Source organism: Octopus sinensis, linkage group LG6 (genome assembly GCF_006345805.1).
Source record: "Octopus sinensis linkage group LG6, ASM634580v1, whole genome shotgun sequence".
Lineage (NCBI taxonomy): Eukaryota > Metazoa > Mollusca > Cephalopoda > Octopoda > Octopodidae > Octopus > Octopus sinensis.
In genome coordinates this window covers 117,940,863-117,961,850 of record NC_043002.1, presented here as the reverse complement: position 1 = coordinate 117,961,850, position 20,988 = coordinate 117,940,863, and the positions used below count along the sequence as shown (strand labels likewise).

At 35.5% G+C, this 20,988-nt stretch overlaps 1 protein-coding gene across 1 annotated transcript in view; it reads left to right on the top strand.

The window, feature by feature from the left end:
* The window catches only part of LOC115212803 (fasciculation and elongation protein zeta-2), a 53,619-nt gene that overhangs the window by 29,261 nt on the left and 3,370 nt on the right, over positions 1–20,988 (top strand). The window contains exons 3-5 of the mRNA XM_036503528.1: positions 6,356–6,627; positions 8,878–8,953; positions 13,228–13,293. Of these exons, the coding sequence (XP_036359421.1) occupies positions 6,356–6,627; positions 8,878–8,953; positions 13,228–13,293 (414 nt within the window). The remainder of the gene's footprint in view (positions 1–6,355; positions 6,628–8,877; positions 8,954–13,227; positions 13,294–20,988) is intronic.

Sequence of the window (20,988 nt, the reverse complement as noted above, 5' to 3'; positions counted from 1 at the left end):
ATTAATAAAAAACATAACAGTGAACACTTGTAATAAGGAGAAAATAAACTTGGATAAAACTAATAAACATGCAAACAAGAACATTAATAAATACGAAAAATCTGATGATGATAGGAACAATTCTAACAACCCTAACTCTAGTGGGAACAATTCTAACAGCCCTAACTCTAATTCTAAGAAATTTAATAAGAAAGACATAATATGGCTAAACATCCCTTTTAACTGTGCGGTTTCATCAGATATTCAGAGTAGATTCAAAACAATTCTTGAAAAAAATTTCCCATCCTCTCATAGATATCATAAAATTATTTCTAAAAAAACAGTCAGAATTTCTTATTCAACCCTCCCAAATATGTCCACTTTAATAGCTAAGATCAATAATAATAACATAAAACTAGCCAGAAAAAATTTAAACAATAAGAATAAAAATACAATTGAAAATTGTAATAACATTACTGAAAGTAATAATTGCAACAATGATAATAAGGAATGTCATATAATAAATATAACCAATAGCTATAGAATTGTTAATAATAATAATAACATAAATAGGAATGATTATGTTAATAATAGGAATAATACCAGGAATGTAAGTACAGTGAATGAGGACAACAATGTTATCAGCAACAACACTACACATTTGGAAAACAATACCGACAACAATACTAACAGCACACCAACAATATCAATAATGATAGTAGGGTTATAGAACCAAATGATAGTGTAGGAATACCGATAAATAATAATACTACTTTAGGTAATAACATTAACTACAATAATGATAACATTATTTTAGATAACAGCACCAATAATATTAATAATGAAAGTAGGGCTTTAGAACCAAATGAAAATGTAAGAATACCAATAAATGATAATACTACTTTAGATAATAATATTAACTACAATAATGATAGAGTTTTTTTAGATAACAACAATAACCAAAATCATGATAAATTTACCCGCACTGCTTCGAGCAACAGTAGGATGAGACTTCTATCCTCAAGTTATTCCACTTCTAATTATAATTCCCCTAGATGTAACTGCAGAATTAAATCAAAATACCCGGCACCTGGTTTATGCGGGTTAAATAACATAATCTACAAATGCTCCACAACCACAGATAATAATAAATTCACTTATGTTGGATGTACTGTAAATTTTAAGAAAAGATTGAATAATCATCTATCCTCCTTCAGATTACGTCATAAAGCTGATAGCACCACTCTTTCTAGTAAAATTTGGGAACTAAAAAACAATAATATCAAATATAACCTTAATTGGGAATTAGTCAGAAGAGCAATACCCTATAAAAATAGCAGGGTAGGTTGTCAACTTTGCTCCATGGAAACATTTGAAATACTAATGTATAGAAAAAATAGGGAAATTTCACTGAACAGCAGAATTGAACTAGGAAAATTCTTGTATACACGCTCGAACTAAGACTCTTAAATATTTTAAATGATATTTTAATTGACAACTGTATATTAAAATCACTTAGTATAAAATCACTTTATAAAATCACATAGTATATTATATATTTAACTAGACAGATACGATCTAACTAGCTATGATTATAGTCTCTCTCTAACTGTACTATTTAATACTTATTGATTTAAGTTATTTGATTTATTTCTATTAGACTATGTAGATAATTTTAATTTTGCTCTATTTTTATCTCTATTTCTTAGTCTATTTCACTTTAACCTACCTATAAAAAATTAGTTAGTTAAACTTCTTAGTTTCTTTTGCACTAATAATTAATTCTGCTAATCCCAAACCTATTGTAATATATTATAATATAATATAATATAATATAATATAATAATATAATTGTTTGGTTTCATTAGAAAACAACTCCTTTTGTTCTTTCCTTTCTACTGACCTCTCATTGTAACCTGACAATCTATTAATAGTAACACTAATAAATAAAGAAATAAATTAATTGACCTCAGTTCGAATTTTGCACCAAATAAGCTTAGATTTTTCTTATAGTATCAACTTGTGTCCCTCCCCTTAGCTTCCCGTTCCCTTCTCTTTGATAGCATTTAATAGCAGTAACTGACTAAATTCTACTTCCTTCCTCTTCTCTCTGTGATTCTTGTAAATTTCAATAACAATCTGTTCCTCTACAGAATAAGATTGTCATTTTGCTTCTCACTCGGATTCCCTGAAATTTCGCACGATTGTACCCAAAATTTCTTCACATAACTTGATTAATAATTCACTATGCACTATATGGACATGCACATATTCTGTAAGTTCAAGACTTTTCATCGGATCTCCAGGAATCAAACTTATCTGTGATTCTTGTAAATTTCAATAACAATCTGTTCCTCTACACGATATGACAGTCACTTTGCTTCTTACTCGGATTCTCAGAAATTTCGCATGACTGTATCCAAAATTTCTTCACATAACTTGATTAACAATTCACTATGAGCTATATATGGACATGCACAAATTCTGTAAGTTCAAGACCTTTCATCGGATCTCCAGGAATCGAACTTTCTTCAATGCAGTTAAACTTACACCCTCATTTGTATCCACCCCTTTTCATGTTTGGGAATCTCTGATGTTTTTTCGGCTGACGAGAACGAGCCATCTATATTTACTGCATTTTTTGTAGCTTATTAAAGATGTCCTCGTACGAAACAATTGTACCAAGATTTTAATCCATTCTTGTTGCTTTTTTCCTATATATATATATATATATATATATATATATATACATATATATATATCACGTGATCACGTGACCGACCAGACCATCAAATGTTGTTACACATCGCTGGTCACAACGCGTTTGCATTGTTTTAGCCTTCAAATGACGCCACCCCGCTGGCTAAGCGAGCAGGCCAACAGAAGAAAGAGTGGTGAAAGAGTACAGCAGGGATCACCACCCCCTGCCGGAGCCTCGTGGAGCTTTTAGGTGTTTTCACTCACAACGCCCGGTCTGGGAATCGAAACCGCGATCCTGCGACCGCGAGTCTGCTGCCCTAACCACTAGGCCATTGCGCCTCCATATATCGGCACTTGTGCCGGTGGCACGTGAAAAGCAATTTGAGCGAGGTCGTTGCCAGTGCCACTGGACTGGCTCCTGTGCTGGTGGCACGTAAAAGCACCCACTACACTCTCGGAGTGGTTGGCGTTAGGAAGGGCATCCAGCTGTAGAAACTCTGCCAGATCAGATTGGAGCCTGGTGCAGCCATCTGGTTCGCTAGTCCTCAGTCAATTCGTCTAACCCATGCTAGCATGGAAAGCGGACGTTAAACGATGATGATGATGTACATATATGTATGTATATTTGCATATATGTATATTATTATATATGTGTGTATGCATATATATATATATATATTTATATATATATGTATGTATTTATATATGTATAAAGCATTAGTTGTTTCTAATTATCATGTTTTAACTAGAACGTTACCTGTGATAAGGTGGATAACTTTTAAATAATACTTTTACCACCATCGGTAATTTGATAAAAGTTGAATCGTAATTTTTGTATATCTCTCATGCTTCCTTATATTACCCATGATGACAAAAATGTATTAATATTTCTCCTCATTGAAGTATAACTTTGTTGCCAACTTTGACTAGTACTTATTTTATTGACTCGAAAAGAATGAAGAGCAAACGTGACCTCAGCAGAATTTGAACTCAGAACATAGTGTCAAACGAAATGCCATTAAGCAGTTTACTCAGTGCAGTAACAGTTCTGCCAGCTCACAGCTTTAAAGTCATCACCTTCATCATCATCACTTAACATCTGTTTTCCATGCCAGTAAGGGTTGGACAGTTTGACAGTAGCTGACAAGGTTAGGGGTTGTACCAGGCTGCATTGTCTGTTTTGGCTTAGCTTCTACAGCTAGATGCTCTTCTTAATGCCAAAGTGTACTGGGTGCTTTTCGTGTGGCACCATCACCAAGATCATCAAGTACCCTGAAAGACAAAAGACTCTTAACTGGGTGGGGGAGTAGTATTGATTAGGATGGGAGTTGTGCCAGGTGGCACATAAAAAGCACCATATGAACATGGCCAATGCCAGTTCCACCTGATTGGCCCCTGTGTCAGTGGCACGTAAAAAGCACTATCTGAACGTGATCAATGCTAGGCCCGCCTGACTGGCTCTTGTGCTGGTGGCACGTAAAAGTATCCACTACACTCTCAGAGTGGTTGGCGTTAGGAAGGGCCAAATTGGAGCCTGGTGCAGCCGCTAGCTCTCCAGACCTCAGTCAAACTGTCCAACCCATGCCAGCATGGAAAACAGATGTTAAACGATGAAGATGGTGATGATGAGTGAGACAGAGATAAGTATCTTGCTGTAGATATATGGATACCACTTGGAAAGGAGAGGAGAGTAAGTTATAGACTAAGATAAGGGAAGCAATAGCGTATTAATATTTTTATAACAGTTGTAGTCATATATATTCTTTTCTGCTCTAGGCACAAGGCCTGAAATTTTTGGGGAGGGGCCAGTCAACTAGATCGACTCCTGAAAGGATGAAAGGCAAAGTCAACCTTGGCGGAATTTGAACTCAGAACGTAAAGACAGATGAAATACAGCTAACCATTTCACCTGGTGTGCTAATGTTTCTGCCAGCTCACTGCCTAGTCATATATATATTTGGAACAGTTTTCTATAAATTCCTAAGTTATCAAATTCCCTAGTGATTAATGCTATAAATCATATTCTGCTGACAAACAACTTAAAAAGTACCTAAAGAAAACATTCCTTACAATAAATATTAACTATTGCAGAATCTTTTACAACTACAGCCAACTACCATCATATACTCCCTTTCTTCCTCCTCCTCCTCCTCCGTTTCTATGATTCTTTCACTCTCACTTTGTGTGTTGCATTTCTTTACTCATTGGCTTCCACAGAGCCTAATATATGATTTCATCCAGCACCTCTTATTTTTAACTCTCTCTGTATCTCTCTTTTATTTCCTCTCTTTATCTCTTTATATGATGTACAGCACAAAGAAATCGACCAACCAACATATTGGTTGTTATTTTAGAGAGATAGAACATACATATACACACACATACACATATACACACATATATACAATACATATATACACGCACATATACATATACACATCTATATATATGGTTGGGTAAACCAACTGCTTCTTTGTCAAGTTTATCATGCTATTGTAGGTGTGTGTAAAGCATGTGGCCTTCATTTGGCATCCATCAACTATGTAACTTTTCTCATTTTTACCATCCTCCTATTGCTTGTCAATTTCAATGTTCCTCAGTCAACTCGATGTTAAATCAATCTCTTTCTCTCTCTTTCTTTCTCTCTCTCTCTCTCTCTCTCTCTCTCTCTCTCTCTCTCTCTCTCTCTCTCTCTCTCTCTCTCCTTTGTACAATGTAAAATGTGACTGGAGAAATCAAGCAATCAACTAACATTTATATCAGCTTATTATAATGTAGAGATGATACTCATTTAATAACTGAAGGTGTTAAAGTTTAACAACTTTGTAATTATTCTGTCCAGGCTACTGAAACTTTACCAAACTTTTAGATTACATATGTTGAGTTTGGTTAAATTTTTTGAAGGTTTTTTTAATTATATCTTTCTATGTATTGAGCCCGAAATCCTGAAAATTAAGACTTTGAACTTGGAGTTTTAATGTTTGAGACAATTGTATTAGGGAATTGTAGACTATAGTATTAATTTTTTGTATACATTCACTTCAAGTTTTCTCTGGAGGTAGTAGTTTTATTAATTTTGCATGAATAATATACAATACTCATAAATTTTAAATAGTTGTTGTATCCCTGAGTTTTAGTATCAAGCAAAAAAATTAATATTAACTCGATTTAGATGGAAAATATTAACATTGTAACAAACTATCAAAAATTGCACCTGTGTTTATGTTGAAAAACAAAGTTATAAGATGATATTTGCTTAGATGATTATAAAACTTTGTGTTTAGCCTTAGGCCAATCAAAGCTTTGTGAGTGGATTTGGTGAATGGAAACTGAAGGAAGCTTGTTGTGTATGCCTTTGTATTTGTGTTTGTTCTCCAACACCACTTTACAACTGGTGTTGATGTGTTTACATTCCTGTAACTTAAGAGTTCAGCAAAAGAAACCAATAGAATAAGTACTAGGCTTTAAAAAACAATAAATACTGGGGTTGAATTATTTGACTAAAAAATTCTTTAAGGTGGTGCCCCAGCATTGCCACAGTACAAGTAAAAGGTAAAAGATTAAAAAATAGTTATTATATAATTGCTTTGTCAGAAATAGAGAATCTTAAATAATATACAAAAAGAAGAAAATTATATAAAACAATAAATTAAATATGAATTCATGTGACCAAAAGAAAAATATTCTTGTATATTTTCAGAGATGAAAAGCATGTCAACGGCAGCTCTGAATGAGTTACTTGCCCAATTTGAGCTGACCATAAAAGAGCTATCAGAAACTCTAGTCACTGAACTAGCCTTACGTGATGAGCTTGAATATGACAAGGAACTCAAGAATCAGTTCATCTCTCTACTGCTGACTCTTCAGAAAAAAAGACGTGAAAACAATGTTGACAAAAAGAAGAAAAGAGTAAAAGTTAATAATGCATTGGCAGAAGGTGCTGGAACAGTAAGTATAAATGAAATTTGTTTTAATGTTCCATACATTGCTTCCAGGGTAACTAGGGACATCATAGGACTTATCTGGACCACTTTCCAACACTTCACCCCTCTCTCTCTCTTATCATTGTTTACTCGAGCTGTCTCACCATCTTCAAACATATACATAAGAGACATCAGATCTACATGTATCCACTTGAGTAACAAAAGTATCATGGGCCTTGATGAAATTTGGTCACCATGAAAGGTTACTTATAAATTGCAGTGAGTGTCTTGCTTTGAGCTGTGTATTTTCTATGAATAAAATAATACACCATTTGCAGCTTCTTTACAATAAAATATATAATGCATGTGTTTTGTCACTATTGGTTGTGATTAGGTTATTTTGTCACCTTTGTAGAATATTGTTTTAGGCTTCTATTGGGAAGAATTGTGTTTCAGTGTAGGTAATGTAACACACTGAAAAGCCTTTATATTTTTAATATAGCTTTAGCCTTTTTAACAGAAACTTTTGAAGTAAAGAATTACATTATCTCCTGGCTCTACAAGTTATAAAACTGTTCCAATATAATGTACTGCTATCATCCTTTATTCATTATACACAGCTAATGAAAATCCATCTTTTTGATTGATAAACTCTCTAAAATTCCCTGCCAATTGCCATATATTCTCTGCTCCTGTTATAACTGACTTACATGGGTATTATACTTCTACTTGCTAAAACTTTCTCTCTGTTCCTTGCTGGCTCTTTAAACCCAATCCTAAACATGATTGTTCTAAGTTCTACCACTCTTTTTTCCTTATGCGTTTTATAATGTACTCATCTCCATTCTCCAAATTCTATATCAACCGCCAATCTCATTTATAGGCCCTTCCTTAAACTCTACTAATCAAAGTGGGACTGAATTTCTATAAATAAATCTCCTCCAGAGAGATTGTTTAGAACTCTGTCTGCTTGTATGAACAGAAAAATCTAATTCTTCCCCTCCAGAAATATTTAGATAAATTAAATGTTTGCAATGATAATATTTGTTTTATTCCTTAAACTTTATTTAATATAAATTTTAATTACTTAGTATCTTATAAATTTAGTTATCATAAATCCAATAAAACATTTTTTTATGGGATTTTTCTATAAAGAGTGCATCAAATTATATATTTGATATTTTTTATCTTTGTCATGATGCTCAATATAAAAGTTGTCATAGATGTTTTACTTTAACCTTTCAGTATAATATAAGGTAAACATGTAAATGTTTCCTTTTCCTTTATTTTTCTTTTTTTCTGAAACCTGATCCAAGGGGATAATCTTGTTTATATTGGAATGAATTTTTGATTTTTTTTTTTTACAAAATGATAAATTGCATAGATAAATTATGTCATAATTCATTGAGCAATAGCCACTCTTGCACATATGATGCTTTCCTTCATTCTTTCCTAACATTCTGCACTGACTCCATGAAGAAACACCTTCAAAAACATCTCCAGTAGACTCGTACCAATTTTATCTCCTTTTACAACTCAGAGACACGTTTCACTATCATATCACAAAAGCATTATCATACTCTAATCCCCCAGATGTAAACCACTACAAATGCTAGGTCTCACCACCATTGAGGATCTCACCCAGTGAACATTCATCCTCTGCATAGTAAAAACTGCATCGTAAAAACAAGGCCTCCTCTTCAAAGCCAGAAAATACTTTCTACAAAGCTCAGGTGAAACTTCACATCTGAGACTCAGTTTCTGCTACACACACACAAACACCCTAGATTACATCCAAAGAAAAACCACTTAATTATTATAATGTTATCAGCCATCATACTTCTACCTCTGGTCCATAGACATGTCCCTTCTCTCTATCTTTTTCTATCACTACAATGGCTTTTACTCCATGTAGCTGGTTTTGTGTCACCTCTTCTCCATATTGTCAACCCTCCCACACCCTGCACCAACCACTATACTCGGTCTTTCCTTTGGAGAATTTTGGCCCTCTGGAAATTGTTTTCTGCACATGTTTTTCTTGTAACCATTGATCTTACCAGTTCCAGGAGGGCTCTGAAGGTTATGGGCATAGACCCTTCCTGCAGACCTCTGAAGGCCATGAACACTGACCCTTTCTCCAAGCCAAATCATTTGAAAATTTTAAATTTTTTAAAATTGATAATAGGGAAATATTTTCCAAATTGTCAAGATCATTCAATTCTTTCTTACACAGTTACAAAACTCTTATTAAATAAAATGATTATTCTTTTTACAGTATCTAACTACAGTTATTCCTTATCACCCCTTCCTTGGACCACCGGCCTCTGAACAGCTCCAAATTTATATTAAAAGTAAGTTATTGGTTTTTATTCCTGCATTTCTTTTCTTTGGAGCTTTTTTCTTAATCACAAGAAATGCCCAAAACTTGCAATAATTGTCAGTACCACACATGTTGAAGTATCAAATTCTGCTTGAAGAATTGAAAGTAATGTTTTCAAATTCTACTTAACATAATTTATCTAATTGGGATATAGCTATATCAGTACTATAAAACATAATAAAACCAATCTTTTTTTTCCTGATTTCTAGAAAATCATTTTCAAAGACTTATTTGTTAAAGTAAGATGACCACAACAAAGAAATGGCTATGTTTAGAAACAGAGCCTGGGATATAGTTGAACAAACTCTAACATGTAAGACTTCAAATAGAAGAATGTAATGCTAGTTTACATTGTATACTTTACAGCTGTTGGTCAATTGATACAGTTAATGACCTCGAACTGTGTGAATTTGGTTGATAGAAATTGTGTCGAAGCCTGTTGTGCATGTCTTTATGTCTGTCCTGCCACCACCACCAATTGACAACTGGTGTTAATTTGTTTACATCCTCATAACTTCACAGTTCAACAAGAGACAAAGTATTAACCCCTTTGAAAAAATGCACTGGGGTTGATTTGATCAACTAAACCCTTCCAAGTGGTGTCCAAGCATAGCCAAAGTCCTATGACTGAAGCAAGTTGAAGAATATCATCATCATCATCATCATCGTATAGTGTCCGCTTTCCATGCTAGCATGGGTTGGACAGTTCAACTGGGGTCTGGCAAGCCAGAAGGCTGCACCAGGCCCAGTTTGATCTGGCAATGTTTCTACGGCTGGATGCCCTTCCTAACGCCAACCGAGTGTAGTGGGTGCTTTTTACGTGCCACCGGCACAGGTGCCAGACGAGTCTGGCAAACGGCCACGATCAGATGGTACTTTTTATGTGCCACCGGCACGGTGGCCAGGCCAGGCTGGCAGCGGCCACAAACGGATGGTACTTTTTACGTGCCACCGGCACGAGGGGGCGGCGCTGGCAACGGCCACGAACGGATGGTGCTTTTTACGTGCCACCGGCACGAGGCCAGTCGGGGCAGCGCTGGCAACGGCCACGTTCAGATGGTTCTCTTACGTGCCACCGGCACTGGTAACTCAGCTGCAATTTCCATTTGATCGATTTCTATATCTAAAACTAATAGCATCAACTCACTTTTTTCATGTTACAGAGCTTGTTTATTTAAAATTGGCCCAGGATACTTAAAGCAAATACATATTGTACGTATTTAGAAAACCATTGAGGAAATGTTTACTGTTATTGGAATGACTCTGTTTCAAAAATTGGTGTGTAACTGTTGTAAAATTGATCGCAATTTATTTGACAGGCTATCAACCCTAAAGGATTAATAATACTTTCAACTTCTCATTCCACCTGTTTGCCTTTTCATCTTAACAAAAAGTGAAAAATTTGCTCAGATTACATTTTTATGACAATTTAGATGAGTTTTACAAATAGCGTTGTTGTTTTCAGTGATGGTGGTGGTGGTGTCTATTATGGAATAAGAAGCCATGTTGATTTTGGGCACTAACTTTTCGCCAAAATTTCTTTTTCTACCTTCCTTGGTGGTTGTTTGCTTGATATGTTTTTGTACAGTAGGCTGTGTGGTTAAGTAGCTTGCTTTCCAACCATATGGTTTGGGGTTCAGTCCCACTGCTCAGCACCTTGGGCAAGTGTCTTCTTCTATAGCCACAGGCCAAATAGAACCTTGTGAATGGATTTGGTGGACACAAACTAAAAGAAACTTGTGTGCATATTTATATGTATGTATGTGTGTGTGTATGTATGTATGTATATCTATATGTATGTGTGTGTATATATATATGTGTGTGTGTATGTGTGTGTATATATATATATGTGTGTGTGTGTGTGTATGCTATGCTACTTCATCACCCATTACACTCTCAGAGTGGTTGGCATTAGGAAGGGTATCCAGCCATAGAAAACCATGCCAAATCTGACTGGAGTCTGGTGCCGCCTTCCAGCTTACCAGCCCTGATCAAACTGTCCAACCCATGCCAGCATGGGCAAAGGACATTAAATGATGATGATTATTTATATATATATATATATATATATATATAGAGAGAGAGAGAGAGAGAGGTATATGTATATATGTACCCTTGACATCACATGGTGATTGTAAATGAGCATCATAGTTATACAAGCTATATTGTGTGTTTTTAGTCTTGTATGAAAAACATATCGGGCCATGGGGAAATATTACCTTGCTTGAAAATAGGTGGGAGTTGATGACAGAAAGGGAATCAGGCCTTCAAAAATGCCTTGGCAAATTCTGTCTGACCCATGCAAGCATGGAAATGTGAACATTAAAACATGATGATTATGTGAGAAGGCACCTGCTCAGTTGTGTGTTGTTCTTTTTTTACATAATGACACTCCAATAGGGATACTGAATGTTTTCAGTTGTTTCAAATCTACAGAATTTTCATTTTCTCTTTAAAAAAATGATGCTCAATGATTCTGTATTAATGTTTAAACCAGTAAAATAAGAGTGAGAAAGTAAAAAGAGCATAACAAAGAAAGTGAGAGGGGGATTCTCATTTGCAAGTTGTTACATTCATAATGTTATAATTGAAACTGATGGTGATATCATTGTCATGGTAACAAAAACATGGATAGAAAAACAAGAACAAAAACCACAACAGCAAAAGTAAGAATTTTCCAAGCTTGATAGTCCTACAGGAAGATAAAGTACTTTAACATCAACCACAATGTTGCCTTCACTACAAGTGATAACTGTACCATCTCTTCTACCACCACCAATATAGCTGCTACCAGATTGACTGTGGTTTCTGGAAACACTACTACTACTAACAGCTGATATGATGAGAGCACATTTTGGATTGATGGTCACAAATACTACAAATCACACCAACACTAATACAGTTGATACCTCTTCCACCACCAGTACCTCATTCTCTGAAGCAGTTGGGAGCACCACCAGCAACAGCAACATTAGCAGAAAGAAGGCCAGCTCCTTTGCAGGAGTTGCCCAAAATATTGAGTATATACTTTTGCAGGAAAAGATAATTGAATTGCATGCAGGAATTTGTTGACTTTGAAAACTAAACAGCTTCTTGGCTAGTACCAAGAGACCATTTGGAAAAGAAATAGCCCAGAAAATAGTATATTGGTGTATATTGGCTAAACTGTTGAGAGGAAATAGCCACCTATGCACAAGTAGAAAAGTGCTTGATAGGAATTTCTAGTGATATCAACTTCATCACTCAACCCAAACAATGATAGTATCAAGGTTAGATTCCTCTCTGGTGTACATGCGCAAAGGCACTCTATTGTCCTATGCATTAGAGTGAGGATCTTGTCATTCTGCCATATTTGGTCAAGCATGTAGTGAAGATTAAAATTTCAGACATGCCACTGGAATTAGATGTCTAGTGAGAAGTGGTGTGTATTATTCTAGAGAGAGCCATTTCTCTTCTAGAAGTTAAGAAACAGTGACAGAAAAACTAGTCTGGAATTGGGTTGAAAGTTATCATGCAAGTCAAACTAGAAAATCTAGACAAAATTACATATATACAATTTCTCATTGGACAAAAACTAAATATTATTGTGGAAGAGAGGAGAGTGGGGTGATCCTTATGTGATAGTACCAACCAATTGAAGGTTCTCTGCTCACAACAAAAAGAAGCAAAAAGAAAGCTTGCACCTCCATAACAACTATAACAAAGCATGCACCAGCAAAAACAAACACAGCTGCAACATCAGCAGCTAAAACAAAATAGACAACCACAGTAACAACAAAATCTGAACAACTACAGAAGTAGTAGCAACAACAGAATCTACAACATACAACAGCAAACCATGATGTCAAACCCACCCCAAATGGAAACCTTCTTGCAATGACCTTACAGTTCACCATAGAAGACACAAGCACACATATAGACATAGATTCATCTCTCCCTTCAGCTACTACTGACCTCCCTGGACCAGAGACGTTGCCAAGCCATGATGCTGAAGTCAGGAACAAAACTGAAGAAGCATTATACTAGATGATAATATCATAACAAAATAAAAGTGAATATAATGGTGTATATGTGTTTCAATTGATTATAATACTATATCATGACCTACAAGTTTTATTTTATCTAAATAAAAGTATTGACAGACTTGCCTTGAAAAATAAGTGTTGGCAATAAAAATATGTGTGTGGATTGTTTTTTCTTTGATATTTAATTATTTAATAACTTGTTTCTTGCATCTATTTTTAGTTTTGCAGGCAATCAATGAAGACAGTAGCCAAGTACCAACATTGTTGACTGACTACATCTTGAAAGGTTAGTATGATACAGGCAGATGAACATATCTAGAAAGCTTGTTCATAAGTTATATTGTAATGTCATCTAAAATGCATTTCATTAACCCTTTTGTTACCAACCTGGCTGAAACCAGCTCTGGCTCTGAGTAAAAATGTCTTGCTTTCATAAGTTTTGAATTAAAGTCTTCCACCAAACCTTAGTCACAATTTATATTCCCAACACTAGCTGAATCATAACTAAGTTATTTTACTGAATTCTTTGTTATATTTAAAGTAATTGAAAGAAACAGAGAGCATCTCAAAATAAATACAGTAATGAAAGGGTTAACTACTGCTCAATCTATGACAAGTGACTCCAGGAATAAAAGTTGAAATGATGACATAACCCCAGAAATCCTCAACATATAGTAACTTGAGACTAAGTCATGCTAACCATTCAAAAAACAAGGGCTAGAATGATATAAACTTATATAAACCCAAACATTTAGAATACTTAGACAGAACTCCTACATGTCACGGGATTTCCTACTTTTAATAGCAATGACAAATATAATACTATGTGCATAATAGTATTTATCATCATTATTATCATTTAACATCCATTTTCTATGTTGGCATGGTTTTGATGATTTGATTGGAGCTGGCAAGCTAAAAGATTATGCCAAACTCCAGTGGTTTCTGCTAAAAGCAATGAAGTAAGAAGAAAATAGCCTAAAAAGCAGCAAGAAAATACAAGTTTAATAGGTTCTCTTGGACTTCCTAAAAGTAATCACTTACCTGTAACTATAGAGTAGCCATTCAATATCTTCTTGAAGGTAAGTATCTTTATAAGTAACATAATCTACAATTGCAATATCATTACCCAAGCTAGCAGTAGATATATCAGCTCCACTTTGAACCCCATTAACCCTTTCATTGCTGTATTTATTTTGAGATGCTCTGTGTTTCTTTCAATTAATTTTAAATATAACAAAGAATTTAATAAAATAACTTAGTTATCATTAAGCTGGTGTTAGGAACATAGATTGTGACTAAGGTTTGGTGGAAGATTTTAATTCAAAACTTATGAAAGCAAGACATTTGTACTCAGAGCCAGAGCCGGTTTCAGCTGGGTTGGTAACGAAAGGATTCAGTGCTGTTATAATACATTTGCTAACAAAAGATTAAGCCATCCAACATCACAAACAGAATATATATGGAGTTTAAAATCTAGGGGTATTGTTTTTGTATTGCAATGAGTATTATAGCTCCAGTGCCAACATGTACAGGTAACAAAATACGGGTGTAGGTTTTGCACAATTGAATCTCTTAACCCTTTCAATACCAACCCGGCTGAAACCGGCTCTGGCTCTGAGAACAAATGTCTTGTTTCCATAAGTTTTGAATTAAAATCTTCCACCAAACCTTAGTCACAATCTATGTTCCTAACACCAGCTTAATGATAACTAAGTTATTTTACTAAATTCTTTATCATATTTAAAGTAACTGAAAGAAACACAGAGCATCTCAAAATAAATACAGTAACAAAAGGGTTAAAATACTTGTAGATGGTAATAAATTACTAAATCACAAAAGCAAAAGTATAATTTCATGCATACATAAAGTTTTCAGAAATTTTGAAATTTCCCAAAAACACATCTACTAAATAAAAAAAGTAAGGTAAATCGCAAACCATGCATCTACTTCTAGTTACCATAATAGAAAATTATAGTCAAATATTAACACCCTAGTCATCCACCTAAAAAGAAGCTCATGCTATTCTACTAAAATTATTGTTGTTCTAATTATTTTCTTCTAATTGTTGTTAATGTTAAGTTTGTTTTTTCTACATAGCCACTATATAGCTATAGTGCATAAAGAGTAGTAATGGCTGTGTAGTTGAAAAGTTCACTTCTAACCACATGGTTTCAGTTCAGTTCCCCAGTAGCACTTTGGGAAAGTGTCTTCTGCTGTAGCCTTAGACCAATCAAAGCCTGAAAAAAACTGAAAGAAGCCTTTTGTGTTGTACCCAGTGTAAGCTATGGTCACATAAGAGGTGCAGCAATATCAAAGGAAGGCCAACTGGGAAGATAGTTTTGTATGTGGCAGATGCTCAGGAGCAATAAACACTGAAAATGTGCAGAGACCAACTTCTGCCACATTCCAGGGAGAAAAACTAGAAGTAGTTGATAGCTTCCATTACCTAGGTAACCAAGTCAGTAGTAGGGGAGGGTGCTCTGAAAGTTTAGCTGCTAGAATAAGCATAGCCTACGCAAAGTTCAGAGAGCTCTTACCTCTGCTGGTGACAAAGGGTCTCTCGCTCAGAGTAAAAGGTAGATTGTATGATGCATGTGTACAAACAGCCATGCTACATGGCAGTGAAACATGGGCCGTGACTGCTGAGGACATGCGTAAGCTCACAAGGAATGAAGCCAGTATGCTCCGCTGGATTGTAATGTTAGTGTGCATACTCGACAGAGTGTAAGTACCTTGACAGAAAAGTTGAACCTAAGAAGCATCAGATGTGGTGTGCAAGAGAGACGACTGCGCTGGTATGGTCATGTGCCAAGAATGGATGAGGATAACTGTGAAAAAGTGCCACGCCCTAGTATTTGAGGGGACCTGTGGAAGAGGTAGACCCAGGAAGAGCTGGGATGAGGTGGTGAAGCATGACCTTCAAACATTAGGCCACACCAAGGCAATGACTAGTGACTGAGACCTTTGGAAATATGCAGTGCATAAGAAGACCCAGCAAGCCAAGTGAGACCATAACCCAGGAGTGAGACCTATGCCAGTGGTGTAACCAGCCCACTTATGCGTACCTTTCCTTCATTGGACACTAAACTCTGCTTGCGAAGACCTGTTGAGGCAAGTGAAATTGAAATCAAATTCGATGACTGGCATCCGTGCTAGTGGAGTACTAAGAGCACCATCCAGGCATGATCGTTGCCAGAGCAGCAAATGGGCTTCTGTGCCGGTGGCACATAAAAAGCACCATCTGAGCATGATTGTTACCAGCATCGCCTTACTGGCATGTGAAAAACATTTGAGCGAGGCCGTTGCCAGTGCCGCTGGACTGGCTCCTGTGCAGGTGGCTCATAAAAAACACTATTGGAGCGTGGCCATTGCCAGTACCGCCTGACTGGCCCTCATGCCAGTGGCATGTAAAAGCACCCACTACACTCTCGGAGTGGTTGGCTTTAGGAAGGGCATCCAGCTGTAGACACTCTGCTAGATCAGATTGGAGCCTGGTGCACCCATCTGGTTCACCAGTCCTCAGTCAAATCGTCCAACCCATGCTAGCATGGAAAGCGGATGTTAAACGATGATGATGATGATATATGTGTGTGTAAGTGGGTGGGTGAGGATTTGTACCTCCTTGTCTTGATATTGTGTGATAGTTGTAAACAGGTAATGTCCTTTGTTTTCGCTCATCTGTGAAAACATGTCCAACTACAGGGAATTACCCTTCTTAGAAACAGATGACCGTTGGCAGCAGGAAGGTCATCGAACTGTAGAAAATCTACTTCAGCCCTTGCGAGTGTAGAAAGCGGACATTAAAATGACAATGATGTACACATTTGTATGAGCATAAATATAAGGACCCACATAGTTATCAATGTATATGAGTATATAAACAATTATACATATAGTTGTACATTTGTATATGTATGAGTGTGTGTGTGTGTGTGTGTGTGTGTTTATATACATTTCTACATAGGTATATGTATATACATGTGTGCTTGCATATATTTGAGTACATCTGTACAAGCATGTGTGTGTTCATGAATGTATATGCAGCTCTGTGTGTGCATAGTATATGTAAGTGTATATAAATGTAAACATGTACTCTATTTTTTTAATTGGCAGAAAGTAACAAAAGTGACTCAAGGGCCACTTATCAAAGTGTCTTCAAATCAGGGAGTTTGTTGCTTTATATAGAGTATTATCATTTTTTCGTGAACACTTGATTAAAAATTAAATCGGGAGGTCATGTGAAGAACGTGTGTATTCGTAGGAAAATATGTAATCTTTATTTATTTATTTATTTGTTTACTTTTGTAACTGTTTAGTTTACAGGTAGATTATTTAAAATACAAGCATTTTTCATACAGCTTTCTAATTTCACTTTTAATTGAATGCGCCAGAAAGAGTTATAATCCATTCCATATGATGAATCTGATGTCATGCACTATTGCATGGCACCTTGAACAAGTGTCTTCTACTTAGCCCTGTGCTGATCAAAGCCTTGTCAGTGGATTTAGTTGACTGAAATTGAAAGATGCTCATTATGTATATCTATGTATGTATGTGTTTATCTCTACCACCACTTGACAACCAGTGTTGGTTTCTTTACATCCCTGTAACTTAGCAGTTTGGAAAAAGAGACCAAAAGAATAAGTACCAGGTTTTAAAAAAATAAATAAATACTGGGGTTGTTTTGTTCAGCTAAACCCTTCAAGGTGGTGCCCCAGCATGACATGCAATCCAGTGACTGAAACAAGTAAAGGATGAAAGATAAAGATTCTTCTTTTGAGATCTATTGTTCTTGTTTGTCCTACTAAACTTGTGAATGTGTGTGTGTGTGCGTGTCTGTGCATATGTGTATGTATGTCTATATGTATATACATGTGTGTGCTTATGTATATGTAAATATGTGTACATATATGTATACGTGTATGTGTCTACAAATACAAACACACACCCAAGTATTCGTGATGGTAATTATTGGTTAGCTGTCAAATATATATAAAATGTATTATTGTCCTGTTGGGAGCTTTGAAATTTGATACCAGCATTTATTGATGCCCATTAACACTGGCACACTGGAGGTAAAATGTATTCCCTTCTCTACTATTATAAAGAAACTTCACTAGTCTTTTCACTTAGAATTGAAATTTTTTTTATCTATTTTAACACAGCAGTTATGGTCTTTGATACAGTAACACTGCCCAATGTCCTTTATAAATCCTAAAGGTTATTTATGTTTGTTATGCAATATCTGAATATTTTATGACAGCCTGTTTATTAGTTTTCCCAGTATAATGGATATTATTGATACTAACATACATGTAAGATGATGTAACTAAATAATTTATGAGCAAACTCTCCAGTTTCATTTTGTTTATGTACTTTGTGATCTTTCAAGTTGCTGAGACCATTGAAAAGAAATTTGAACTATGATATGACTACTCTCTATAGTTTTCTCTTTTGATACATAAGGATGTATTTGGGGTTCTAAATACTGGTTATATGTTATGCAATTTAGATTTAAATAATACTATATAATTATATTATATATACAAACACATCTGTAGGTATACTGTTTTGTAGACACAAACATACATACATGCCAATGTGCATATATACAATATAGATACAGAATAACATGACTAACATAGTCACACTTTCCTCTTATTTACATTACATTATTATGTTGAATCTATTCATACATTTATTGTCTATTTCATGTAATTTTAATGTATGGCCAGTCTCTATCAGAAATACTTTCCACCCGAAACTCTATAATCTCACCCAGAATGTATCAGCCATTTGCATACAGCCCTGTCTATGCCTCATGACCAATTACTGTCAACCTTTTACATTTACTGCTCATGCCTGATATTAAGTACCAGTTGAGCACTGGGGGTCAATTTAATTGGCTCAACCCCACCCCCAAACCTGCTGGCCTTGTGCCAAAGTTTGAAACCAGTAATATCTTTGAACTCATCTGTAGTTTAATCCACTGTAGTACTACTGATTTTTAAGCATAAGAAATTGTCATTGAGTATCTCTAATATGTAAAATATACATTTTTGCTCTTCTAAATGTCATATTTGTGACATATTAGTCAACCTAGATCATGATAAATACTGCTCTGCATAAATAGAACAGTATAATTGGTCCAACAAAGTCTCTATGTCTTCTATGTAACAGAAAAATCATATCTTAATAGTACCTCAGTCTTTTGAAATATAGTACATTTTAGGACCTTCAGAGTAATTGGCAAAACTAATATCACTAGGATAAAACCTTTCTAAGTTTTGTTGGTTTTGTAACTTAAGTGGCAATGTTTTCAATTTTCTTCAGATCATCATCATTTAACATCCATTTTCCCTGCTGCATTGTTTAGACAGTTTGACAGGAGCTGGCTAACTGGAGAGCTGCCTAGGTTCCATGTCTATTTTGGCAGTGTTTCTACAGCTGGACGAGGCCCTTCCTAATGCCAACCACTTAACAGAGTGTGAACTGGGTGAATTTATGCAGCACTGGCACAGATGCTTTTTACGTTGTACCAGTAGCCATGAGCCCACAGAGTTAAGATCACTCAGCTGAAGAGGGATGCAGAGGATGTGCAAGGACAGCCACAATTTTACTTAGCTTGACGTGTCTCTTCAAGCACAGCAATTTGTCATGAGTCTTGGTCATTCCTTCTAGTGATTGGATGTATTAACCATCTCAAACTGATAAAGTAAAATGGATGTGAAGTGTTGATGTAGCTTCTACAGAGGGGTTTGGTGTAGCAGCAGTGTTCAGGCCTGTGTGAGACGTGGTATGTGTTGTCACTGCCAGCACATTTGAATGACAGGTAGAATCAGAAAATGACACTTCTGCGGCATGCGATTTTTATCTGTAGTGGCAGAGGAATTGGATACAATTGAAATATTCATTTCAGCATCAAAACCATCTATTTTACACATCAGTCATTCATTGGAATGATTTAAATTAGTCTGGATATCACTAGGCCTCTCACTACTCATGCAACATTTATCTGCTCAACTTCCTATGTAATTCTGTACAATTAAATTACACAAATTATTTAATAAACATTACATCATTTTCCTTTGCTAATGCTAGCAAAAAGAAAAACAAACACAAGTGGAAAAAAATAATAAATATGAAATTAGGAAAGCAAAACATGTTTTAATGGTGCATTGATGACACTACAGCCTGAAACATTAACAGAAGAAAATATTACCAGGAATCAGGTTAGATAAAATATCAATAGAAACCAGTTAAGAAGTGTGGTTAAGAAGTTTGCTTCAGGATCTCACAGTTAGGAGTTTGGTTCCACAGCATGAAAGTTGTTAGCTAATATTCTATACCAGAGCCATTGGCCAACCAATATCTTGTGAGTGAAAATGGTTGACAGAAACTGAAGCCTGTTGTATGTGTGTGAATGTGTTTGTATGAATGATTTTGTATTTTCTCCTTGTCTTATGTGTGTTCATTGTCAAATGCAGATGATGTATGCTTGCAGTTAACCATGGAAGCACATGGGCTTCTTTACATGTTTTGACATGTGTGAACTTTGTTCAGACTGTTCATTAGTTCAATAGATTATGGGATTATTACTTCACTTAGAAAACATGTGAGGTTTGACAACAGGAAGGGCATGGAAAAGTGGACATTAAAATGATGATAAATAAACAGATAAGAAGAGTACTCTTGGTAAGTTTGAGAATGGAAGTTAAGGTATAATTTCATTACCTGTGAAGTAAAGGGTTCCAAGAATAAAATGAGTTACTTTTCCTTGTGTATGTTGGACTGAGGTTACCACACCAAGAACAAAAAGGTTTCCAGTGAAGTGGTTGGTGAGTTAAAGCAACAAGTGAAGTGTTATAGATTCTTTAGGTGTTGCTGAACCTGTCGTTCCATCCAGCCTAAGTACTCTGCATTGTTGAGTTTCTATGCAGTTGTGGCTTCAACACGCCTTCTCTCAGTAACTGAACTG